The sequence below is a fragment of the Anneissia japonica genome, unplaced genomic scaffold (genome assembly GCF_011630105.1).
Source record: "Anneissia japonica isolate Jap-2015-1 unplaced genomic scaffold, ASM1163010v1 scaffold288289_len232728_cov185, whole genome shotgun sequence".
In the NCBI taxonomy this organism is placed as follows: domain Eukaryota; kingdom Metazoa; phylum Echinodermata; class Crinoidea; order Comatulida; family Comatulidae; genus Anneissia; species Anneissia japonica.
In genome coordinates, this window is record NW_022716753.1 from 136,515 (window position 1) to 164,063 (window position 27,549).

Consider the following 27,549-nt stretch of genomic DNA (forward strand, 5'->3'; position numbering starts at 1 on the left):
TCATTGGAAAGTGGATTCTTTTGAAACCATCATACAAGGGTACGATGACGTCATCCACATACAACTATGAAAATATATCTACGATTATATCAATTTTTCATTTTTAAAAGCGGACCTTCTCCGGTTTTTGGGCGGCTCGTCGTAACCTATTTAATCCCCCCCCCTTGCTACATACAGGCCTGGTGGTAATGCTGTGTTCATTAGAACTTGCGAAAACTGATTTCACAACTTGTAACATGACATCCAAGAACACAAGAAGAGTGCATTCAGTTGACGAACGCTCTAAATGGCTGCTGTCACTTTTGCAATGTGTTCGGAAATAAAACATACAAAAAAACTTTTTTTTAATCTGAAATAATATTACGTAAACAAATTGCAATAAATATGTTGGGTTGCAAATAAAACATACAAACAACACTCTTTTTTTATCTGAAATAATATTACTTAATAAACAAGTTGCAATAAATAAATTGTGCATAGCTCATTGTGCATAGTGTCTGTTACATCCGCCATTTTCCACACTACTGTACTTTTGCAAATCGAGGAAGAAAATTCTACTCGAGTTCACAACTTGTGTTTACAAGTTCACCAGCGAGATGAACGCGTTTCACAAGTTGTGAACGCAGCATTAGTCATGGTCTGTTCTGTGGTGAAGACCCACTAGGCCTAAGCTACTGTGTAAAGTTTGTTAAGGAAAATTTCTTGAATTTGAAGTCAGGCAAGGCTGGCCTATGCCAAATTGTGATACTGCCTAGGCCTAGCCTAATATACAATTGGTTAGGCCCCATAAAATAAATTATTAGTTTATCACCCCCTCCCTCATCACTTTGGGGGAAATTCAGATTTTTTTTTTTTTTTTCAATCAGCATATATTTCAAACAGTTGTTTTTTTTTCATCTTTTTTCACTTGAAATGCTAAGAATTTCTTGCAACAAATGTGTTTACTGGTACTACAAAAACATATTTTTTTTAAAGTAAATTTGATTCCATTACTTTTACTTTTTGTATTTGTCCCTAACCATTGATTTTCTTGCGAACATCGGTAAAATGGGGGCAGGGTTAGCAAAAACGAAAACAACAAAAAAACCCTCATCAGTTTTTATTCTTTGATAGGGTGATAAACTAATAATTTTTTTTATGTCGCCTTATATATTAAGATTAGGTCAAACAAAGCCTAATTTTCGGCAAAATCTGCGCCGAGATCAACCCTTACTTTCCGGATTGCGTAGACGGAATGCTAAGCCAAATTTTCCCTGGAGGGTGTACATAATATTTCCTAGCAACAATCTACAGACTTCCCAGGTACTACGGAACCTTGGTAGTTAGGCCTATTTTCTACGGAAATTTTGCCTTATTACAAATGTACAGATAGACAAAAATACTACAGAAATTTATCATAGGCCTAGACCCATAAATAAATAGGTCTAAAATCCAGAATAAATATTTCATGCAGTTCTTTGGTTACTTTGAATCATACTTGTCAGTTTTATGTACATTGTGGCTGTTCTTATGAATAAGAGTAATGATAACAAGTATCATTCTATTTTAGAACTGACATTGTAGGAATTGACACAGAAAACTAAAAATGACGAGTTTGATGAACCCAGGAATTAGCATGAACTTTGATGCAAAAGCCTTAGAAGAACAAGATGAGCAAGAGCAACAGAAGGAAGATTTAAAACGGGAGCAAGAGGTGAAGTATCATAAAAGTAGCAGTTTCTAAGTCAAAATTTAGTTGATTTAAAACAAAGCACTAATAATATACAAGTTATATTTTGCTTTATTTGTTTACTTCCATCATGTAATTTGTGTGTGTCTATTGGATGAGATGCTTAATGAAATTGAGGTCCAGTTAAGCTTCTAATACCAGGCCTGGGATTTATAAATCTCAGCTTAGCAAATATCTTTTAAAGTAAAAAAAAAGTTAAGATGGCCCTAAGCAAATATCTTTAGCTGATTTATCAAACCATCTTAGCAAAATCTTAGCTTAAAAATCGTCTGAGATGGCGCATTCGTACAATTGACTATTTAATTTTAAGCAATTTTTAAGCTAAGTAATATCGATAAATTTGACATAAGCAAAAAAATGGACTTAAGACAAATTTAAGTTGATTTCTAGTTTGATAAATCCAGCCCCAGGTGCATAGCCTGATTTCGGCCATGGGTTCGAAAATTGAGAATACTCATCCCATGGCAACTTATATATTTTACCCCTTTTAGTGGAACTAATTTTCCCTGCACCCCTCTCCCCCACTCACTAATCAACTCCACTCCGTAAGCCTTTAAAGAGAATTAAGGATAAATAATCCCATCCTTTAAATGGCAATTTGGATGTGAAATAAATTGTTATTTATTTGTTCATGGGTTTTATTTATAATTTATAAAAAATATTGACAAATTAAAATCCTCACAAACAAACACAAGAGACGAAAAAAAATAAATAAATAAAGGACAGTCACAAAAAGCATCATTGTACAAAAAAAAAAACTTTTAAAGATGGTAATAACATTATAAAAACAAAACTCTGGGGTTGTGTTTGAATGTATTGTAAATTGGTTTTATGATGTCCATTAACTTGCTTATTCCCCTGACCTCATCCACATTCAGTTTTCATCAACAACTTCTACGAATTCCATCACAGATTTGCGTTGATGGTGACCAGTTCTCTCACATAAATGCATCCATCAACAAATTAAATGTTAACATTAATGTTCTGGAATGTTGAACTATGAAACATGAAACACCACAGGTATTTGTGATGGGATCAACTACGTTGCTACTGAATTTGAACCATGCTAAAGTATGTACTGTACCTAGGGGATGTCTGCTGCCCTCTCTGTTTGGTAAGTGCTTTTTTGGTAAGCTGTTTTAAGGGATTATTGTAATTTCCCCTTAAAACTCAATATGTAACAAATATTTATTTTAATGAACACCTTGTATGTTTGTTGTTGAGAAGGGTTGTTAAGGGAGGTGTTTGGTGTTTTTTGTGTGTGTAAAATGGATATCTATACTCAAATGTCTGTTAATTCGCAAGGATAGGTTTGTCATTGTAACCTAAATTGATGTAGCCAGTTAAATTTTATTTTGTTAAATACAAGTTTATTATTTATGTGACAGAATAACCTTTACTTGCTTTAGCCAGGCTATATAAAAATTGTTTATCGTCAAGTAAAAATCTTCCTAGCATTTTTTTTAGATATACTTAATAAGTAATTTAATCTTATCAACCATAATTACAATAGAGGCATGTTATTGTATTTATAGCTCCCTCTATTGGTTCCGAGATTTCTTCTAATTATAGCATGCATTCATGTGATTCCCAGTGGAGGTAATTCTGTTTATTTTATGTGACAGCTTTTCCAGCGCAATGAACGTTTTAATTATTGTTAACCATTTAACAGCTTTCAGTTTCATCCTCATTAAACCAAACACAAGAAATTATATTCAATGGAAGTATTTTTCTTAAAACATACTTGTTGATAGTTTTGATTGAGCTATGGTGATACTTTGAAAAGAATTTTTTTAATAGTTGTTAGGATAGGAGCAGTTGTGGGTATTAAAGGGGTCACAGCTTGTATGTAGGTTGTACTCCTTTCTTGTTTTGACGGAAGTGTTTTCTCTGTTGGGAAAGTTGATACATTTTTGGTGTAGGTATAAACCTGTTCACACCTGTTGTGTTGAGACATAATTTGTGAGAGATGAAAGTACATGTTTATGTCTTGATGGGTTTAAGTATGCTTAACTAGAAATTGCAAATTACAAGTGAAGTGCTGCGAAGTACAACTGCATATAAATGTTCTTCGAACAAAATTATTTATGCGAGTCAAGTGAAAATAATGAATAATATTTAATAAAAATATAACAAATAATATGAGACACGACCCATTGTCTATATTAGAACACTTCTCATTGGGTAACAAAGTCGTAATTTTTAATTTTTTGTCAAAAAGTGTCTATAGTGGTGAATTATGGTTTAGGTTTTTTTTAATAAAGTTTCAAAACTTTCCATGTATGTGGAAAATTTAGTTGATTACCAAAGGTTACAATTTTTTATTTTGAAGACTGCATGGTCTAGGAAGTGTACATTTTTTTATGGAGCAAGTTTCCAAGGGCGGGTTTTCTAGGGGCGAGTTGACTGCCAAAGAGTGTTACCAAAGTGCGAGCCAGCGTGTTATTTGATCACAAGTGCGAGACATCACAAGAAGTGTGAGCCGGCGAGCCATGACGTCACGACAATAGATACGAGACGTTAACGAGTTTTGCGAGGTATCAGCTGAGATTTGTGGAGTACAATTCAAAAAACAACTATAGGTCTAATAATGAATTATTGTGATGTTAAATAGACAATGTTAGCTATCAAGGAGCGACGTTGTTTTTCATTGGGACCTTCGGCCCTTCAAGGCTATGCCTATACCATCCTAGCTAGTCTAGGCCTAGAGTAGGATAAGGTTAGCGTGACATGCGGACGTTGGTACGTGTAGGTTAGTCTACAAACGTCGCCTAAAGTAATTGATTTTACCCGGCAGAACGAAAGAAGGAAACTCCGCTTTTCAGTCATCTTAGGCCCTTGTTTTTTGACAAACAATGACCTTTCAGAGGTCAAATTGCTGTCAAGAATATGAATTGGCTGCTTCGCAGCAATTACAATAGACCCTGCTTTTGGAACACCTCTATTAAGGACACCCTATTTTATAAACACCCCTGTAAAGGGGACACTTTTGGCTGCTAATCAAGAGAAAATATATTTTGTCTATTGAAAATTACTGCATTTTACTGAAAAACATATTTAACCAGAGATATTTGTATTATATTAATACTAACCTACATATGAATCTTTACCAAACAATTAAAATATAATTATGTATTTTTATTATTATTGTTTATTATCAATTAGATATTTATATTTTGATAATTACTGCCTTCATTAATAAATAAACATGAAAAGAGATTTATTAATTACTCCAATTATTATTAAGTATTTATTCTATTCAACTTCTTTTAAGTACAATATTTTGTGTTTTATAAATATACTGTATTCTTGTAAATGAAATAAGTCAAATCAAATTTATTTTACACAAATTTTTTAAATATTTTTGACACACAACATTCCATCAAACTTAAATATTTTTTTTCTCACAAGTTATATTTAGCATGATAAAAAAAAACACTTGCCAATAACTGCTATACTTTAATATACATACCAACATACATTCAGATATGCTTTGATATGTACGTCAGTGACTTTGCCTACATGCCTATCAATCAAACACCATGCTATGGTTACGGATAAAACAAAGTGGGCGGAGTTACATCATGCAATGCTTGAGATAGGATGCTTTGACTGTTATTGCTCCAGTATTACTAGTTATGGGTGGAGCTTAGTTGAATTGGCTTGGCAGGGTCCCAGTTATTTCATAAATATGCATGATTGACAGTGGTCAACTTGGGCAGTTTATATGGGATTTGGAAGTATAAGCTGAAAAATGAAGGACTAAACTACTTGTATTCTAGTCCTTATAATAAAGTTTACTGTCAAATCTTACCTATTATCAAGCAGGTAAATAAATTTATTATTATTTATAAATGCTTTTTAATTTTAAATTTATTGTTTGCGGTATTTTCTTGTTTAGAAATTTATTATTAGTAAATATTTTATGCTTTTAGATTTGTGATAAATTTTGTATTTGCAATTATTAGTACAATCATTATTGGCCTTTCCATGTCATAGATTTTGTTCTAGAGTATTATGAATAAATTTTTACTAAAAACTGTGGACATACAATGTTCTTTTATTTATGCTGCTGACTGCTTGGTGCAACAGTCTCCCTATGATATAACTTCTACTTTACAAAGACCCTTTTTTCCTGTAGCTATTCAAATGCGGTGCGTCTTTGAACTAGTTTGGAATTGGCATTTTATGAATATGATTATTATTGTCAAACTATTTCAAGTTTGAAGCATTGTATTTTTTCTGTTTCATTTTACTTTTAATGATTTTACTTTGCATATCGTAAACCAAATTTCTAAATTGTTTGCTTGCAGCTTGGTTGTTAGACTCAACAGTGTTGAGCTAATTTTCCCCCATTTCTTACTTTAATTAATTAAAATTTATTATTTTTCTAAAAAATGAACTATTTACCATGACAATTAATAGAATGATAAATAATCCTGATTCTCCAATTTTATTTATTTATTTTATTCCAATTACATCCAACAGCGGAATCGCTCATTACAGGTTATCTTAAACATAACTTAAAGATATATAAAATATAGTAAAATAAAACAATAACATACAAAGGAAGCGAATCGACAAAATAGAGAGTCCCTAGCTTAACTAAAAGAAGGCCTACAAAATTAGCAACTTTGGATTTAAATGTGGAAATACATAGTTGTTTTAAGTGATTACAAATATTTTAGGGAAACTTTAAATGCTGTCACTGCATATGTTCAACTTCTATTCTGTTTTACAGCCAGCTCTTTTATCAATATTCTTGCACTTGTACTCCTAAATTGGCTAGTGATCAATAGAAGGATTACCGTAGTAAGTAGTCTGTAAATCACGAAGGCTCAATTACTTCAATCAGTGGAAGTTGGGGACTAAGTTTAATTCATTGCTCATGGTACACTACAGGTCTACAATTTTGAAGATTTTTTTTTTTTTTTTTTTTTTTTAAGATTTGATCACAGACTACTTCAAAAAATGATCTTGTATAATCCTGTTAATGAGTATTTTAGAAATTAATTTGCTGCATGGAAATTTATCTTTCATGTCATGTCTTTATATAATTTAAACTGAAAAAATTACTGACAGTATTAACCCAGCCACAAGGTTACTTGCCCAGCCACTTTGGCCAGTCCTATAATAGTAGTACACAGCTGGTGTAAACACTGATTTGGTGTAAGCACTAAGGATAGCCCACGAAAGTCTAGAAGAAGACTTATTTCCAGCGGGGTCCTTCTGGTGATGATTGGGCAGTACACCAGGAGACAATCCCCTACTCTTTTCCGAAGAGTGTACTGCGTTCTTTAACATGCACATGGGCCATCAATACACACAGGACCAACGGCTTAAACGTCTCATCCGAAAGACGGTGCGCTATTATAACTTGTATTTCAGCCTTCCAGCTGAAATACAAGGAGAGGCAGTGATGGGAATTGAACCAGGGACCTAGAGATCTCCACGGTTCAGCGCACACAAGTGGCTACCACCAGATTAGCCAACTGAGCTAAGCTGCTGGGAATCAACCCAGTCATTGGCCCAGGATATGACAGACAATTTGCCCAGCCTATGATTGATAGGCAACTTGTCCAGATTATGATAGGCAACTTTCGCAGCCTGACATAGGCAACTTGCCCAGCCTATCATAGGCAAATTGCTCAGCCTATAATGAGCAACTTGACCAGCCTATATGATCAACTTTTCCAGCCTAATGATAGGCAACTTGTCCAGGCTGTGATTGGAAACTTGCCAGCATAAATGAGCAATTCGCCAGCCATGATCTACTTGCCCAGCCTATGATAGCAAACTAAGTCTAGCTTTATGATAGGCAACTTGCATTGTCTACTGAGGCTACCTTAATCAGTTACTATGGCAAACCAGAGCCTGTTTTAACTACAACCAATTTGTGCTTATTATCCTACCAATGTTTCCCACTCACCTTTTCACCTCTACTTAATTATAAACCAATGTATCCCACTGTATTCAGAATTATCATTTGTAATAAGTCCGTGAGAAATTCAACATTCAGGAACGTGTTGGTTAATTCAATTAAACTTCAACTAATCTTTCTCAGGAAATTAATATTAAGTTTATGTACTTCCCATCAAGATGGGTTTTGTAAATTTGATATCCAATTCTTGTTATTAAAAATAAGGTTTAATTTTACCTTCATGAGAGACACTACATTAATAGACTTAATTTATTGTTTATTTATCTTTATATTTTTATTCAAGTAAACCCATTGCCACCACAAACAAGCGTTGAATTCTTGTAAATAGGAACGTACAAACACTGGTGGTAGAGTAGTTTGGGTTTTTAACACGTTGACTGCCAGACCTTTTTTTTAGGTTCCTTTCCTTGTGCCAAAACAAATTTACATGTATCTGGTCATAAATAATCAAAATGATAAATTTGCAGGAAATATTAGGGGATCAGTAAACTCGTCGCTGGTACTGGGACAGCATTTTTTATTGTCTCTGACAAGTGCGAGTTTTCTCGTCCACTTTTTGCATGAGGTAGTATATAATCAGAGGGCGCCCCATTCGTACAATTGACAGAGTGTACTGCCAGCAACGTAACACAACAAACATACACACATACGATATTTGTACGTTATCGTCTAGGTGTATTTTCCCCGAACTGCCAGTCGTTAAGTCTGTGGTTCTACAATGTATAACAAAGAAGTAATAAATGCTAGAATGCTAGCGCAATTTTGACGAGTACATTCATCCATAGTGCCCTCATCAAGACTGTGGGATAAGTATACTGTACCTCGTACCTGGCAGCGAATTTGTTAACTAGATTAACTATGTGTGAATGTCAACGCAAAGTGCCTTATTTCATTTCACACCATAGGAGAGGAGCTTTAGGTGAGGTATGACATAGGGCTACACTTACTCACCTCATCATATGACAAATAAGCCTATCAGGAAAATTTCAATTACATAACTTCACATTTCAGTGTATATTTTTTGCAACAGTCTTGCTTTTTTTCAGTGGATCTAATTGCTGCTACTTAGAAAAAGTGTTTGCATTTTGGTTTAGCTTAAAAGATTCATATACTGTACATCGATCAATGCTTATCATTCAAAATTAAATTTTCTATGGTGTGTAATACACATAGAATGTTTAAGAGATTAAATAATATAATAATTATTAGGTGCTGCAATTATAACTTTGCATTTAACATGAAAATATAAGAGGTGCAGTAACCACTTTTGTTTTGGCAAATGATTTCCTATTCCACTATTCAAATGTAATCCCAAATACACCCCCACCCCTTACTGAAAATATGCTGATTAAACAAATTATGCTGATTAAACAAATTGTGCCCACACTTAAGTTAGTACCCCTAGTTATGGCACAGTTACTTAAAATTGTCTACATGTAATTGATGATTAATAATACCAACAGCTTTTATTAAACCGTCCTATAATAAGCTTTAAATTTAATTACATTACTTTTATATAGTTTATTATCAAATCTTGAATTATTATGTGTACAGTAATGTTTAGAATATCAAATAAAGTATTTTCTCCAAAAACTGGAAATTCATACTGATATTCCATATAGAAAAGTAGAAAGAATCATTTGATTACTTTGTCTCTCTGAGTTATAAATTGTGATACCATAAATGGGGCAGAATGTGTCTTAGTTACTATTTGTCAAACACATGGCATTACCAAATGTCTAAATTATATCATTCGGTAGATAACATACCAAGTTAACAACTCTGAAGTGTTAAAGTCAAACACACGAAATGATAACATTATTATACCTCTGAACAGTAATGTACCTAAAGTAAATACTCAGGGGTGGATCCAGTAGAGGTGCCCTGATTATGTTCCCCCCCCCCCCAATTGAAAAATTCTGGATCCGCCCCTGACTCTGCCATAGTTATTGGTGCCCTAATATTGTACATGTGTCTACTGTCCTACATGGGGCAGTACTTAGCTATTGACCCACTTATAGGTTGTGAAGGTAAATCCAGTTGTTGTCATAAGCTAAAAATAGAAATTGAAGTCTTCTAAAATAAGCCTAGTGAAATTATGATGCCGCATGCTTAGATAAAATCTCTCCTAGAAAGAACTAAAAAGTCAACAATCTGTTACTTATTCATGTGCATTGCCAACGCAGAAAGCGTGGATGGGTTATTAGCTAGGCCTAGTTACACTAGAACTATGTCAAGAAGTAGACAAACCCTCCCATTGGGAGCCTGTTTTTGAATTTTTGTTTTTACTTTTACTACTACTGTACCATACCAATTCCCCAGTTTTCGGTGTTTTAAATGATTGCTTGTCGCAGTAAACCCAAGGTCCTGGGTCCAAATTATGTGCTGAGTCACTTACTGAATTTATGTTTTACATTACCACAACTGTATCTTTTTAGTCGTAAATGGGTTATTTTGCTTGTAGAAAGCTGAATCCATGTTTTTCCATGTTTTAGGCTTGTGGTATATATATAATGCAGTACACCACGTAGATAGTTCTGAAAAGATCAGTTGTTCGTTGAGAATATCTCGATGTTTCGATTGAGTTGCTTCAGCCGTCTTCAGGAGAATAATTGGGACTTTCAGATTGTGTGGACGTGGACCTGGTTCACGTCGACTAGTCATGCGTGTCAACGTAGTCAACTATACCTGTTGACTACAAATGAAAACCTTTTAGATTTCAGTCGACATGTAGCGCGCGTTAGGCAACCTTATTAAGCAGCTGTCATGGTGAACCTTCATCGACTTCGCAAAATTGTCATCTTTGCATATTCTACAGGTGTCTTGGACGATGAGGAATTCATGTTTTTATACAATACAAATAAATCCAAAAATGCCGAATTCAGGTACCGAGATTATCAGAAATTTGATCTAGACAAGTACAACAATGATGAATGTAATGCATACTTCAGGGCGCATCCGGTGCGTCAACTGCGATGATGCAGATAGTTAACGGGCCTCCCCGGCCGACCGCGCTCGCTGCAGTGCAAGTTTGCATTGCATGCAAGCACGCTCATGAATTTCCACAGCCTTTTTTGTGTTTACGAAGGCAGTAGAAATTACATAACTGCCTATGCATTAAAAAGCAAATAATACAGATTAATTCAACACAAGTTAGAAACTTCACTCAAACTCTGTCTCTGCCTCAGATGGACGAACTAGTGAAAGCAGCATTGCCACTATATTTTCATCTTCCATCTTTAAACTTCACAAGCGAGCACGGCGTCCTAAATTTAGGACGACAGGAAAAACGAGGTGAACACGTTCTCGATTTTTGTAGTGGACGAGGGAGATGACGTAACGCATGCGCAGTTCCTTAAAATGACCTCATCACGTAGCAGTCCACTATGTCGACGTGCAAATCTAAAAGTCCCTAATATCTGCAGAAATTCCAAAACAGTGAAGTATTTATGTTTTGGGTAATGAGACTTGCTGCTGATTGGTCGAAAACTAAACAATAACTACAGTAAGACTACATGTGAAAGGGCTGATACCAAAAGCCAACATTCACAGTCTGTGCATTTGTACATTGTAGATAATAGTGAAAGGGAAATGGGCAGAGGAAGACCTGGAAAAATTGTGGTTTTTTTTGTGCTTCCAACCATGAAAATTATCTTGATAAAATGCTTCCAGGACCAAATGGTGTTTTTACAACTATTTAGCCAAATAGTTGAAATGTGTATTATACACCCATTATACACTATACTTATAATAGCCCAATTATTAGTTTATTTCTAAAAATGCCTTCAGCGAATGTAATTGCGCATCGTGCAATGCCTTTCACTGCCACTTGCGTGGTCATACTTTTTCTCGCCCTGGGCCAATACTCAGTAAGTTGAGTTGTGACAACGAACAGTTATATCTGTAGGCTATCAGTGTTGATATTTATCAGAATGATTGGATCACAAAACATGAATAGATAGATCATGGTCAGATATGTTTTTTTGTTGATTCGTTTTGACCCTAAAGTGACCTTTATTGTTACCTGTTGCTATGGAAACTCCTTGGGTATACTTCTACAATGCAATTGATAGTCCCTTAACGTGGTTTAGTCTCCATTTAAAACAAACTATCAGCATCAAATTTCAATTCTTTATAAACTGAATCAACATATCTTGTTCCATAAGCTTCTTTTTATCCCCCTTCAAGTGTCTCCTCAAACACTAAGTATTCTGTTACGGATCTCTTGACCATTTGACCATTATGCAACAGGCGATGTGACACTATCATCATTCGTCAATGAATTTAATTTAACTAAATGCGAAATCAACAAAAAAGAATTCCCATGGCTTCCCATATCTGATTTCGCATTGGTAAACAAAAAACCAATAGAATTACTGTTGAGATTCTCATGAAAATGCTGAGTGTTTATTGACTGGAGTACTCTTTGGTGAACAATGTTTGCAATATTAATACTGTTAGACCAGCTGAGCTTCTGTACAAACTCCTAGTAAACAGTAAACACTAGTTTTAATACTAGCATTTATTAACTTAACTCTTTGTGTAGCCGGTTTTCAAGCTGAATAAAAATATTATTATGATGCTTGAATTGCCTATGTTCTGCATGACTTTTACAATAGTGACCCATAAAATTTCAAGCATTAAAACGTTTAATGACGTGTAAAGTTGATTGATGGAGGAAAACTTAATAAAATTATAAAAATATTATTATGATGCTTGAATTGCCTATGTTCTGCATGACTTTTACAATAGTGACCCATAAAATTTCAAGCATTAAAACGTTTAATGACGTGTAAAGTTGATTGATGGAGGAAAACTTAATATATGTCAGGACTTATTTAGGCCTACTTCCAGCAGGTTCTAAGAATCGTAAGATATGTCCTGTGACTTACCCTACTGCATTTATCTGTAAGATTTATCATGTTGTTATGGGTTAAGTGATCTACATACATGCCTCACTAGATGTTTCTGGGTAATGTAATGTGTTAGACATGCATAGCACCTGATTCTATAGATTTAAACCCTGTTTAATTTCCTGTGACACTGTGTATGTTTATGCTCTGCAGGCATAAATTCTTGCCAAGTATTATGTGTATTATAGAAATGACCTGATTTTACTTTTTAATGTCTTAACTGTAAAAGGTTTGTTTAAAATTTACTCTCATTATAAAGTCATTTTCCCATGCATAATGTGCATTTTATTGGTATTATGAATTTTATGAACTGTTTGTGAAATTGTCACATTAACAACCGCTGCTGTTAGTATGCTCTTCCATATTTTAACCATAAACTGCAATTTTTTTTTGGAATCAGTAGTGCACTGCAAAACATCAGGGCAAAATTTCTTTAAACTTTTTGATTTATTGACAGTACAGAAAGGGGATTTTTTCAAAATGCGACAGTAAAATAAAAATCTTTGATTCTAACAAAAATGGTACATGCAAGGGTTTTTGGCTAATATATTTTTTATGGAGCTCAATAAGCCCATAAAGTTGCTGTATTGTCTTAGCACAGGGACATTTTAAAATCATGGTTGATCAAATTGGTCAAAATTTTTCTTCTGTTTGTTTATTTTTTACTATAGGCATTCACCTAATTCATGCATTCATGAGTAACCATCAATCACTGCCTTCGTTTGGGTGGTTAAATGGTAACAACTGGGTTGAAATTGATGGATAAGCTATCAAATTTATTTACGTTTAAAAAGTGTTTCTTTTTATACTTTAAAATAAAATTTATTTCAGCCTTTGTATTTTTACAAAGAAAAATAAAATAAAAGAACAAAAGCTATCTCTATATTTTAGAGATTTTGGGTTGGTGTAGATTGATATTTTCAAGATACATGAATCAAACTAGACAGCTATAAATATAGAAGAAGATGAATAATGTGGGAAAGTGTTTGTAGAACCCCAAGCAGTAGCGAGCAATACCTCCAAGTTGTAAGGGTTAACACCTTGTCTGTCACTACCTTCAACATTTCAGACATTACAAATATTTTTAATTTACTACAGTATGTCGCAAACTGAAATTCTTTTTTCTTTCCTTCGAATTGACTGGTTTAAATATAGTGGTTTTTATATACATTTTAAATTTTTGCATAAATGTATTTTAAAATGATTTTTTTTTTTGTTAATGCATTTATATTAAAAATTGAAAGCCTTGTATTATAGCTCAAGATTTAATAAAATATATATTGTTTATAATCATGAATTCACAACCATGTTTTCGTGACATAACATATTTTGTTTTAAATTCAATACACTACCGGTAATTATATAACTTACATTCCATCTATATACATACTGTATGGTGGTTTCCTAGTATTGTGTGTAGAGTGTAGCGGATTAAATGTAAAGTTTGTTCACTGTTTTATAAAGCTTTTGCCCTTTTAGGTAATGCCATTCCGTGAATCCTTCTATTGGAAATTTGTTGGGCAAAAAAATTAATACAGTTCGCCCTCCAATTCCAGACCACCTTTGGGACTTGAAAATTTGGAGTGGTCTTGGTGTTAGGTCTCCAATTAGAGGATTAGCTTACGTGTTAAAAGATTGAAGATTGTAATTTGATTAATTAAAAAAGTGATCTCGAATTAGAGGTGTCTCGAATTGGAGTGTGCACTTTAATAGTTGATACCGTATACTGTACCTCATAGTTACCTCATTCCCCCAGCAACCGTATTCCCCTAGCATTATGTGCCCTTTGTACTCTTATCACCCTCCTTTTTTCTTACATTATCCCTCCCCCTCTCTTATTTTGATACCCCTAGATGCTAACTGCAAACTAGTATCACAAACAGCAATGGTATGTTTTGAACTTGGAATTGAATTTATAACTTTCTTTTATGTAAAATGTCAACATGATAGAGTTAAGACCAAAATTATCAATGGCATGGAACATCATTAACACCTTTATTCTGTTTACAAAACTATTGATAATATATAAGTGTTTACTCCTGAAAGTTGTTAAGGCTATTTTTTTTTAAATCAAACACTGACATAGCATTGCAAGGGTCATTATAGTAAATTTGACTGATAGTGTATCTCAAATGACATAAATGTATGTTAAATCAGCAAAATTTGCAAATTGATTTGGGTTAAGTATTCTAACCTGTAAAGGTAATATGGTTATTAAAATTCAGCATTATATAGGGCACAAACTGGTTGTTTTTCCTTATTTCAAAGGGAGGTATGGTACTTTGCATTTTGTAATTGCCAGTAAGTATGTTTGCATTACAGAAGTTCATTGCAATTGTAAATATGAGGTGGCGCTATTTGTAGAGCAATTTAAGAAAATGGAAAAGTTTAACAACAGACCACATTGCAAGGCCATAATAATTGTAATTTGGACCACTGTTTGGTAATCTCCTAAGGTTTTGTAGAAGTTTTATGGCCAGATTTAAAAATTTTTTTTTTTCATCTAAAATGTCTGTCCAAGACCAAGTCTTGTTCCCCTTCAACCAATTATGTATTAGAGGGTATGTGTGCTTAAAATTGCAATAAGATTAAAACCACAAGTATCATCTGACGTCTAGACTTATTAAAGGGTGTTTGATTAATGCTAAAGCTGGGTATTGTCTCCTGTTCTAATCCTCACTTCGGTTACAACAAAAACATGGATCTACGCCTCACAATGGCATCATTTCCTGATGATAGGTTGTCAGGTAGTGAAACAAATTAAACTCCAGAGAGTCATATTAAGTAAGCACCAAGTTTACATTAGATACAGTAATCAATGTTCTGTGATGGATTCTTTAAGTGTCTAATTTGTAAAATCATTGTAGGTCCTCATAGTGTACAGATAGTTGATGCAGGGAGATATAAAAATAATATTAATTTTTATATTTGTATGTCAATATCATTAGCAGAAGAAATATAATTAAATTACATTGGAATCCTAGAAATAAAACTACATTTACAAACATCAACTCTATTAAAAGGAACATTGAAAACAGGACAAAAACGCAAATGGAATTCACATGAAGACCAAACAGTTGAACAAACTAAAAGACGAATTAACACATTTGTACAGAAACAACATATCATTTCTAGGGGCAAGGGTACTAGCCAAAAGACCTACAAAACTTAAAATGAATCTGATCAATACAAGGCAACTGAGATTCAGAAGCAGAACTGAAGATATCACTACAATACTCAAAATTGGAAGCAACTAAATTACGATATAAACTAATAATGGTACCAGGGTTTTTAATGTCTCTGCAATGTCTCCAAATAAACCCAAGCATTCTGTTCCCTTTAGAAATTATATGACAAATATGCTTTACAAACGTAAGTTTAGAATCAATAACAACACCTAAATCACGATTGAGTAAAACTCTGTCTAAAACATCGTCTCCAATATTATAAGAAAAACATAAGGGTTTATTTTTAAGTGAAACAGACATTCAGAGACAGTCCCTATTTTCTACTCCATGCAACAACAAAGTTGAGATCTTCCTGGAGGCCCTTGGCATCCGCCTCGGAGCCGACAACACGGTACAACTTCAGGTCATCAGCATAAGGCAGTGAGAATTGAATGTTACAGTATTTATAGCGCCTTATATTTGCTGTTATTGCAAAGAGAAATCCGTCTATGTATGCAACATAAGCCACTTTCAGATAGACGTTGCCTCAATATTACGTTAAGCATGTCGGTATAATTGCCAGTCTGTACCCTTTCACACAGCCGCGCCTTTGTTACCACAATATTGCAGAAATATTACTAGGGTGCAAGGTGGCCGAACGTAAGGCGGCATATTGGCGTATCGACCCTTTCTGACAGAAACCCATGCCAGCCTGCTTACCGCAATATTTTGGTATTGCAGCTCTCTCTTAAATGGACTTAATAGTGTATGATATCATACCAATACTTCATTTATTTTACTTTTATACATAGTGGAGCACTTTATATTTGGTATCAATTTGTGTGGTCCAATTTTCCCGTTCGTTAGTTCACTTACCCAAGGAAGTTTTATACTGTGTGCTTTGTGTTATAGAGTACTGTATGTAATTGAAACTCAGCAGTTAGCTAGCAATGGCCAATTAGAACATAGTTTGTGATGATTCACCTTATCCTGCTTTTATTTCCACTCTCATCTTAACTATAGTTGATTTTCATTTGCTTACATTGCACCTGTCAATTAATCAAACCAATGTGATTCTCTCTTTTATTTGACAGTAAATTAGTACTCAATCCACCCCAATTGGCTTTGAACAAAAAGATTTCTACTTCGCACATTAGTAATTTCCAAGAAAAGATAACCATTTAATTGTCTTTAAAAACAATTAAATGGTTGATTATTTGCCCTAGATTAATGCATAGGCTGACTAATACTCAACTCGCGTATTTTCTGTATATGTATTCAACCGTTGTGGCTTAAGACAACAATACTCTACATACCTTCCTGTTGTTCCAGGGAAAAAAACGAGGTGTTAAACCTCTTAGAAAAACTTAATAGTACAGTAATACTGTTTGTTGTTATTTGTTAGTTTGTTGAAAGCCTGCATTTACCTTTACATACACCTGTTTTGGATGTGAACATTTCGGCCGCGATGTATGTGACACCCGGATAGGAAATAAACGTGTTGCGTCTGTGATAACAAATAAACTTAATTATATCATAGTACAGTAAACAGGATTTTTATTATATTAAACTTACAATTACACTTTTTTTATTTTGTGCCAGGCCAGTCTAAGGACTAAATAAGTCTTTTACCTTTAGACATAGTTGTAATTTGTTTTTAAGTCAACAAATCACAATTCCTCAAAACAATTCATATAACATGATGTTGTTTTCCATCATAAAACTTGCAAACATTACATTCAACCAATCATAAGGTAGCCAAGTATTTCTTACACAGTCAAGATTGATAACCTGTCAATTTTTGTAATCCATCCATAACTAATTACAGTTATTTTAATCTATTTTCCTCAATTGAATTTAACCGATCAATAACATGAACACTAACCAGGAATGTTCCTAACATAAAGAAGTATTATACCCCCTAACGTTGCCTGAGGGTAACTGTAACCTTTTTTGTTTGTCCATTGATATGTATTGTAGAGGCCCTGATTAGAGACATATTTAAGGGTTAGGCCTAACAATGTCTTTGTTAGAGAGTTGTTCTATTTGTCATAATTAACTGTCATTGGTCATAGTTGGTTGGTTACTGTATAATGTTGGATTTTCAAACTAGAATTTTAATTTAAATCGTGAGTCACTATCTATTTCAAAAATCATTTGAATGTCCATCTTCTTGTCTTTTCTATGTTTTTATTATTTATATAAGTAAGTGACATTTTAATTCATTATTTATTTATTTTTTATTTATAACTTGTGTATCTTTTATTAACAGTACTCTATGCTATATAATTGTACTACTTGTGTGTAGATGCCCACTGGTTTGGCAAAAAGTATTCTGTATTATTTTTTATGATTATTTTAAATTATGACGAATAGATAATTGTAAAAATCATATTTGCAATGTGATCTTGTAAAAAGGCTAAAAGGTACCATCAATTACTTTATTCTTTTCCACTAACTGCTGAAAAGGTTTGCTAAATATTTTCATTTTATTTCAGTAATCTTTATGAGGGTGACCCTTCCAGCTGGACTGATATTCAGGGTGGCCCTCTACATGATAAAACAAGAAACAATACAAAAGGCAGTCAAAAAGCCAACATAAATAAGAAAAAAATTCCTCACAAAAAATAAACCTAGGTTCAGCTTATAAATTTAAAAACTACTTCTAAAATAATAAATTAATAACAAATTTGAAATACTGAGGAAGTGCATTTGAAATTGTAGGTGCAAGGTAACTAAAACTACTTTTAATATTTTCTAATTTTTTTTTGTGGGGGGGGGGAACTTGCAAGTGACCCTTAGTTATTGCACATGTAGATATAGTACACTGCTGGATGGTGTTCATGGTGATAGAAAATGTCTTGCATAAGGTGTAGGTTCAAACACAAACAACCATTGTGGTATCTTTCACAGGCAACCCGAACCTTATATTCTTATAGTTTCACCCACCCACACTAATGGCAATTGATATTAGATATTACCCCCATGCTTCATCTTTTTCAGACATGCGCAAAAATTATGTTCGTGACAAGTATTGATAGCTTTGTTATTGATAGCTCTGTTGTGATTAAATCCGGTTTTTAAAATTCTTTATTGTCCTGATTTGTTTGTAGATGATCGTTATCAACTTTGTTGTATCTAATTTACTGATCAAATAACATGGTCCCCTGTTTACATTACTAAAGATAAATTTGATTTTTCACAAATAATCTTAAAATCAATATTTATCAAAAAATTGTCCTGATTAGTTTGTAGATGATCGTTATCAACTTTGTTGTATCTAATTTACTGATTAAATAACATGGTCTCCTGTTTACATTACTAAAGATAAATTTGATTTTTCACAAATAATCTTAAAATCAATATTTATCCAAAAAAAAAAGTGTAATCCTAGCTCGCTAGATTTCATCATTCCAAAAACTAACTTTTTTTCATTTGTAGCCAGCAAGATGTATGTGTGTTTGCCTAACTACAGAAATTAATTTTACTCCACTGAACAAAACCTTACATCTGATACTAACGCAAAAGTGTGTGTTCAAAACCAATGATGGTATATGATTCAGGTCAGTATGTTTAACATGGTAGATAGCGATCCTCCAACTGTTGAAGATGTCTTGGAAATTGAAAGTCTCTTATACAAGGTAGGACTGGTACCTTTAATTACTTTCATTGAATTTATAACTCATCTAAAAATGGAAGCACAGATTACATGATGGAAAGTAAATTGGTAAGATATTTGTCTGTATTGTTGTATCGTTTGGAAAGACAATTTTTTTGATATTAATGTAGTTTGGTGATTTTTTTAATCTATAGCTACGTGATCTCTTGACCAATGAGCTTCCTGATGATCTGCTTGATGATTGCTCCTCTCTATCATCACATGACTCATCTGGATTTGAATCTCCGACAACCAAGAGCAGCAGGTAACGATTGAGGCTTCACCTGTTCAGATGGTGAAAGGTTGTTCTATTGTGAACAACAGTTAATTGTAAAGGTTGATAACTGTGATCCTTTTTAATTATATTTCAAGAGTTTTCCAGATTTATTAAGTGCTCAAATATTGCAACGGTTGTAATTAAAAAAGCTTTTCAAGTAATCATTAAAAGTAATAAAAGTGTTATTAATTAGCTTATCTTTTAACAAACTATGTAATGAAAAAGACTACTCCCCATCAAGGCCCTTCGTGCTGTATATACTAGCGAGACATTTTTCATTCTTTGTTTTACATACTTATTTTTCAGAGAAGGGCGGTATAAAAATAAAAATAAAATTTTTTTTTCTTATTTAGCAAATAGTTTTGCCAAAATCATCCAGACGGAGGAGAAAATAAAAATAAAATTTTATTGGTGAATGTAAAATAGGATGATGCTTCAAATGTATATAATTAGGAAGAAATATACACGTCTTATCTTTGGAGATTTCAAGGCAGCTGAGGGCATAATAAAAATAAAGAAAAACTTTTATTTTTTTCTGAAATTTCCACTTTATCGTGGCGGCAGGTGCGCTAATTGGCCAAAACTAAAATTTTATTTTTATTTGAAATCATCAATATCTGCGGGTTCGCTAAAAAAAGAATAAAAAAAGTCTTGCCTATTACCAAGTCTCATTATTGCTTGAGGAATAGTAGTGTATTTGATTTTTTTCTTTTAATAATGACTTTTTTTCCCGAGATTTACGAAGAACCTTGGGATTTAAAGGCAAGCATCTTAACTCAAAGTCACAACTGCTTTTTGAAAGACATTATTTTTAGTGACTGATAAGGATTATTGCTTAGGTTGATAACTTTGATGATATGATGAAATGTTTCCTTGTGTGTGATACTTGTGCTATTAACTACAGTGCAATGTTCCTCTGCACTTCACCACTAATTTCATTTTTGTGTACTCTTGCAGTTTCAAGTAAATTGCTAAATATTTCAACCTATTGATTAGCAATATTACCATCTTCCAAGCTGATCTATTATGTGTTCAAATATTTTACAATGTGTTAAAAAGTAATTGATTAATAATTAATTAGTTAACAAAACATCTTTGGAGGGAAAATGTGTTATGAATACTTGATATTAGCAAACTAAGTTATCTTCAAACATATCAAAATAAATGATGTTTGCATTTGTAAATAATTGCTGAATTTCCTGTAATATGTAAACATAATTAATACATTCAACATACCGTGTCATATCTAGTTATGTCCACAGCCTAACAGCTGTGTATACAGTAAAGTCAATGTCCAAAGTCACACTATGGTGTTTTGAAATCCATTACAACACCTTTCAATATAAAATGAGAGTAACATGAATTAATTTTTTTGGCACTAGACTTTCCTTAATTGTTAAAAAATGTTCCTTATTTAATAGAAATTGATGTACCCCTATAAAATTTTGACCCGCTATGAATTTAGACAACGTCTGCTTGAATATTCAACATTTGAACATTGATATTGTTACATATTTGTCTACCATAAGGGCTAGGTTTTATTTTCCAATGAATCTTGTGCAAAAAACAAGTTTACACTATTTTGGAGAGCAATAATTTGCCAAAGGTATTGTTATGATAGAATATGATTAAAGATATACTGGCTCCTTAAAAGACCACCTAAATAGAACTTTTAGTTTCTCATTTAAATAACCATAAATCGTAAGTCACAGATAAAATATATATTCAATTTAAGTGGTAGTGTCTTTTTAAAAAATGCATCAACGTGTGTACTGTATGATAACATATTTTCTTACAAAACAATTTTTGGTTTTTATTTTATTTTATTTTTTTAAATTTTTAAGACACCAAATTTGGCAACAGTTTGGGTGGCATCACCATGTAAAACCTGATCAGACATCAACCCCCGTAGAAAGTGGGGCGCCCCTAACTCTGAAAACTCCAGCACCAACACGAGACAGAGATTACCGGTTGCAACAGGTAGGTCACTTGTCCCAAGTTTAATTTTTTTACATTTTTGATATTACTTTCACTTTAAAACTTTCATAATACAGAGGTTTTATTTTATAGGCGGAAACACCTGATCACTATGAAGAGAGTGATACAGAATCTGGCGATCTTAGTAGACAGAATCAAAATGGCTACCATGACAATCATCACTATGGTAACAACTACACCCACCACCATGGACAACATAATGAATATGCAAATGAGCCTCATTTGAATGGTGTGGACAGTAATCAACCTGAGCTTCTCCATCAGTTTCACTATCGTCCAACACAAGAACACTTTGAGCACCAGCAGATCAAAGATGGTATACATGCAAATAAAAATAACAATGGTATGCGCCATTCAGAATGGAGCGGTGACAATGGAAAAAATGTAGATACGTGGGTTAAAAATGGGCAGTATTACCAGACACAGAATGAAGTATCGGATGGTTTTCCGAGGCAAGACGCTAATACTTACACGAGCATGCCACAACATGTGCAATATCGACCGCATCCAGATGCAAAAGATAATTTTCAAGAGAATTATGGGTGTAATGGACAAGACCATTCTGATAGCGGGGAGATCAAAAGTCTAAAGGAAGAGGAGATTAGGTTACAACAGTTTATGCACCAAGGTAATATTTTTTATATTTATGCCACTATCAAATCATTATGTAATAAAATATTAGTTGCTAATGTCCTAATTAGAGCCTATACTAGAGTAGCTAATTACTACTCATCGGTAATCTGATATCTATTTCTTCTGTCTTAATTAAATCAGATTTTAGCATTTAGATTTGAAATTTAAAGCTAATTTGCATTCTTGTGGTACAGGTGGAAGCAGTGACTCTCGTCATCTAGGTCAACTGCAGATCTTGTACAAGGCTAGAGGTAGGGAGTTGGAAGAACTGCGCCAACAATTAAAACAAGTAACAGAAGAGGGTGCTAGGGAGACCAGAGTACTTAACCATCAACTTGCACTTTCCGACGGTAAGACACACAGTGGATTGTTTCATTATCAAACACTTGCAGGTTGTTTTAACCTTTATCATTCTTATTCACAAATCTCACCTCAATTATTTCGTCGCTCACATCACAAACTAACACAGTCAAAGTAGTTAGTTTGTGTGTTTGTGTTTGTAGCGCGTCAAAACGAGCGCATATTGGTTGTCAAGCACTTTTGTATTCTTTACCACACAAAAAGTCGTTAACAACAACATCGCATATTTTGACGCGCTTTCTTGATTTCACAAACTAACACAATCTACTTTGATGGTGTTAGTTTGTGATGGTAGCAACGATTTGTAAGTAAACTTTAGTTCTTCTTCTGCAGGAAATTTTCTTCACTCTAATTTAGCTAACTGTGTATTTATTTTGTAATAAACTCTTTCACAATAAAACCATTCATTATCATAACAAGCATTCGTATTTTAACAGGGCCAGCCACAAAAATTGCGTGTATATTTTTATTGCCTAGATTTTTCATAAACTTTTTGATACCCATTACTTTAGGTGAGAAATCTGCTTTGACATTGGAACTGGAACAGAACAAAGAACATCTTAAACAATGCATCCATGATAGTAACAACTTAAAGATGACAGTAAAAACCTATGAACAGGATATACAGGAACTTCTGGGAAGCAAACAACAAGTAAGGAAAACCACTGAAAATGAATTTTTATACACTTCTGCTAAACACAGTGGCCTGGTTAAAACCCCTAAAATTTTGCATTCCCAGCTTAAATCTATTTTGGAATTTCAAATCATCAATTGCTTTCTCTTACTCAGTGGCGGATCCAATAGGGGGAGGGGGTCTTGTTGTGTCATATTTTTGCCACTTCATTTTTTAATTTCAATACATTCAATACCAATGCCAATGTACAAATACAAAATGTATCAACAGAGCCTCCAGCCAATTTGTTGTGTCACTGCTGCTATAACTAGTTCTTCCCACTTATCTATTCTGAAAATTTTGTGGGAGACCCCCTCCCCAATTGAAAAAAATCTGAATCTGCCTCTGATACTGTTCTCCTTTTTCTTAATGTACCAAAGAATAGTGATTGTAATTGGTTTTAGGATTGCAGTAAGATTTTGAAAATGTTCCGTTAATTACATTTTTCTCTATTTCTTAAGGTATGTCCAGCTTTTTTCATATTTTTTTGTATTACTATTTTTCTATTTTACAAAAGTCTAATAGAAATCCCACTTGTTACACTTTTAAAATTTTGTATTTCGTCTAATGTTTACTTTTAATTGTGTGGTTCATTGTTCCACCAGCTTACTAATCAACTTGAAGATTTATCAGCCAATAACGAAGCTCTAAACCATCAACTCATTCAACTGAATCAATCAGAGACAATCTCCAGGTCACGTGACCAACATGATATGCGATTGGCTGAATTGCAGAGACGCCAACAGGAAGCTGTATTTGAATTTGAAAGCAAGCTGGATAAGTTGAATGCAGAATTACGTGAAAAGGTATTGTATTAAAATTGCACCTTATTGTCTTTACCATAATCATCATCGTCATTATTAACAGCATCATCTTCACCACATCATATATGTCATAACAAACACAAGCATGAACCATTTTTATCATCAGTAATGGAATTCCTAATCAAAGTCTCTTAGATAACCGAAGTTAGGCATTTCTGAGCCCTGTTAGATCATGGATGTTTGACTGACTTGGGAACACCCATTTCTATAGTTGAGCATTAATGCAGGGTACTGCAAACAAGAGAATACAGTTTTTGAAATCAGGTCTTTGATGTGATTACTAAGCTGTAAACACATGGTACTGGGCACTTTAAATTTTACTAAACATCCTTTAAGAAGAGTAAGAGGTTCTTGAAGTTTTAGTCCAGCCCAGGCATTACCACCAGTTGAACCCCACTGAAATGAAGTCTTGATCCTTTTTGTGTCACAAAATTAAGAACACCAATTAATAATCTCTTGAGCAAGTTTCATAATTAGTATTTTCATCTAGTTGTATATTGTACAAAAAACTAACAAAGGCTCCAGTATGACAGGATTCATTTTACTGTTGATCACACAGACAACTCCCTCTCCCTACTTCTTCCAATGATGTGGTCTGACCTTATACATTTTGATGAGTCAAATAACTTTTGCCTACATCATAATTCTCAAACAGGAAAGTGAACTGTCATCCCAAAGAGATGAGATAGCACAGCTCAGGAAAGATCATAACAGAGAAAAGGTTGATATGACAGAGACAGTGAGTGTACTCACCAGACAATTGGAGGAGAGTCAACGGCAATGCAGAGACTTGCTGGACACTGGTAAGATTACTGATGCAGATGGTTCTAAAGCATTTTGACTCGTATATATTCTTGATTAAGAGTAGCATTTCTATTTCATTATGTAACAAGTTAAAAACATCCTAAACGCTACGTTTATAAAATGTACACTCGGTTTGTAGTGACAATACCTTTTAAAGAATGGTTGTATTTTAGAGACACATATCAGGGATGTCACCAGCTTTTTGAAGTGCCGGTCGGCGATCATTCCGCGTTTTCCCGGGGGCGGGGGTGCCAACCCTCCCCCCCCCCGTTTTCCCGGGGGTGGGTCGCCGTATTCGTGAAAGCTCTTAAAAACCAAAAGCCCTAAGTAAGTCGAGCAGGCCTAGGCCCAAGGCTAGCTGACGCGATTTTTTTTGGCCTAGGCCAGGCCCAGGTAGGCCTAGGCCAGAATTTGAGGAATGCAACAAAACAGATGAAGATGAGACTTACTGTAGGCCTAATTAAATTCAATAGTTGACATGCTTTGTTTTAGATTAAAAAATAACATGCTTTGTTTTAGATTAAAAAATAATAATGAACAAATGTACCCAGCCGCATTGTTTGCCGTAATTTCACATGTTTGACGATTACCACGATGAATGTGTATGTCACTGATTCATGTGCACTCATTTATTTATTTTTTGTCCATTTACACACATTATATATCAATTAAAATTAAAAAGTGAAAAACTTAAAATACAAAATGAAAACAAAGTAAAGAAATAAAACATAAATCAAGTTTCGTAAATTTTTAATAATCTTCCTGCCCCGGACCATGATCTCATAATAAAACACTTGAATGGTCACGATTTCAACTTTAACCTTTGAATGTGTACAGAGCAACCGTGTCATGCCAGCCCACGATGTTCGCTATGACGACTCAACTGGGCCTAGGCTGTTAAGTTAGCGATGAATAGCAGGGCAGTGCAGTATTTTGTTACAATTAACGTAACCACGGAAACATTTATTGTATTCTTATTGTCTTTTCTATCAATTTAGCTTGTCTATTGTGTTTAGGTAAACTAATTATTTTGTTACAATTTGTAAACTGTTGAAATAATAGTGGTGGTCGGGAGCCTGTAAATCCTGGTCGGAAATGTTGAGTGCTGGACGGGCCCGTCCACCGCCGACCAGCGTGGTGACATCCCTGACATATTGTTAGTTCTGAGTAGGTTGTGTGTCTTTCGAGAGCAAGCATGTTATAATGTGTGGATCTGTATTCTTCATCAATAACTATAGGATCTGTGCAAGAGATTGGTCAGCTGAAACTTCAGCTCCAGCACACCACATCATCTAAATGCATGGCAGAGAACATGTGCCAGGCATTGCAGGATGAACTAGCTGACATCAAAGAGGAACTAAGGATGTATGAGGCTGCAGCTTGTCTTGGGGTCGGACCTTCAAAATCACCCAATGGTCTAGTCAACACTGTTGATTCGTATATTCAGCTTGGCGTGAGGAATCTTGCCAAAGAAGACTGGAAGACACCAAAAGTATTTCAGTAAGTACCTTGTTGACTAAATCATTACTTGATTATTAGATTAATTTGTTAATAATGGTCAAGTCAAATTTGGTTTAGTGGCCTTATATTAAAGGTATCTAAGCTGAGATAAAATATTATGTAATAAATCTGAACAATTTTGTCTACATAAATAATATAGCTAGCAGGTATATATTTTTTATAATTTCGTAATTAACGGAATTTATCACATTACAATTTACATGTATTGATGAATTAAAAAATAATATTTATTATAATAACTATTTACAAAATGTAAAATAATTGAAACTTCATATGTAAAATATGTACATGAATTAAATGTTGCATTTTATTTCCGAAATAGAAATGGTTCATCTAAGGTGTTGGCATCTGATGACTTAGTCTCTGGTCTTAAAACTGAGCTTGAAAGGTCACTTAACAGTAATAGGTCAAAGCGTGGTCAAGTGATACAGTTACAAAATGAACTGAAAACTGTCAACGAAGATTTGGCAAAAATTAAAACAAAAATGGCTGAAATGGAAAATGAACTGAAAGATAAAGAGGTACTTTAATTAATGAATATTCATGAGATTTCTGCTAAGGTTTAAAGGTCACATTTAGAGTGTACTTGCTGTTGTATCTGACAGAAAAAGATATGATTGGTTGGTTTTCATTGTTGATTTTTTAGAGGAGTATTTTAAGGTGTTGATGTATTCATTGATTGGTTGCTTCATTGATTGATTTCAGGTAAAGTTGCGGGTCTTTGAATCTCAGGATAAATCTAGTGTCCAAGAGGGAAACCGTGGCCAAACTGAGGGTCTGCGTTCTGAGCTCATTTACAGCAAAGAGCATTCGGCTCAACTCCAAGTAGAAAACAAGGTGAGTTGATAATGAAGGCTGCTTGTACAAACTGTGTTGTGATGGATATTTTGATTGATTTCTCACATTTTGTGTTAGTTTTCTTGACAAAATAAATAAAAATTTGCATGCACTGTTGTCATATGGCCAGAATTGCTTTATTATTCTGTTCAAGAGAATAAACTTGCTGTTTGTGGGGTGGATGAGCAAAGGACAATCAGTTTAAATTAAGGCA

At 33.8% G+C, this 27,549-nt stretch overlaps 1 protein-coding gene across 4 annotated transcripts in view; it reads left to right on the forward strand.

Moving 5' to 3' along the window:
• LOC117109806 (centrosomal protein of 152 kDa-like) overlaps positions 1–27,549 on the forward strand; it is a 36,538-nt gene that overhangs the window by 531 nt on the left and 8,458 nt on the right. For 2 of the 4 annotated variants that reach the window (XM_033252227.1, XM_033252230.1), the window contains exons 2-12: positions 1,550–1,693; positions 19,564–19,673; positions 21,530–21,665; positions 21,756–22,311; positions 22,511–22,666; positions 23,189–23,328; positions 23,955–24,155; positions 24,829–24,976; positions 26,216–26,477; positions 26,821–27,019; positions 27,204–27,335. In XM_033252227.1, the coding sequence (XP_033108118.1) occupies positions 1,586–1,693; positions 19,564–19,673; positions 21,530–21,665; positions 21,756–22,311; positions 22,511–22,666; positions 23,189–23,328; positions 23,955–24,155; positions 24,829–24,976; positions 26,216–26,477; positions 26,821–27,019; positions 27,204–27,335 (2,148 nt within the window). In that variant the 5' untranslated portion in view covers positions 1,550–1,585. Of the gene's footprint in view, positions 1–1,549; positions 1,694–5,416; positions 5,558–19,191; positions 19,392–19,563; positions 19,674–21,529; positions 21,666–21,755; positions 22,312–22,510; positions 22,667–23,188; positions 23,329–23,954; positions 24,156–24,828; positions 24,977–26,215; positions 26,478–26,820; positions 27,020–27,203; positions 27,336–27,549 lie in introns of those variants that run through there. The other 2 variants (XM_033252229.1, XM_033252228.1) reach the window with 2 other exon arrangements.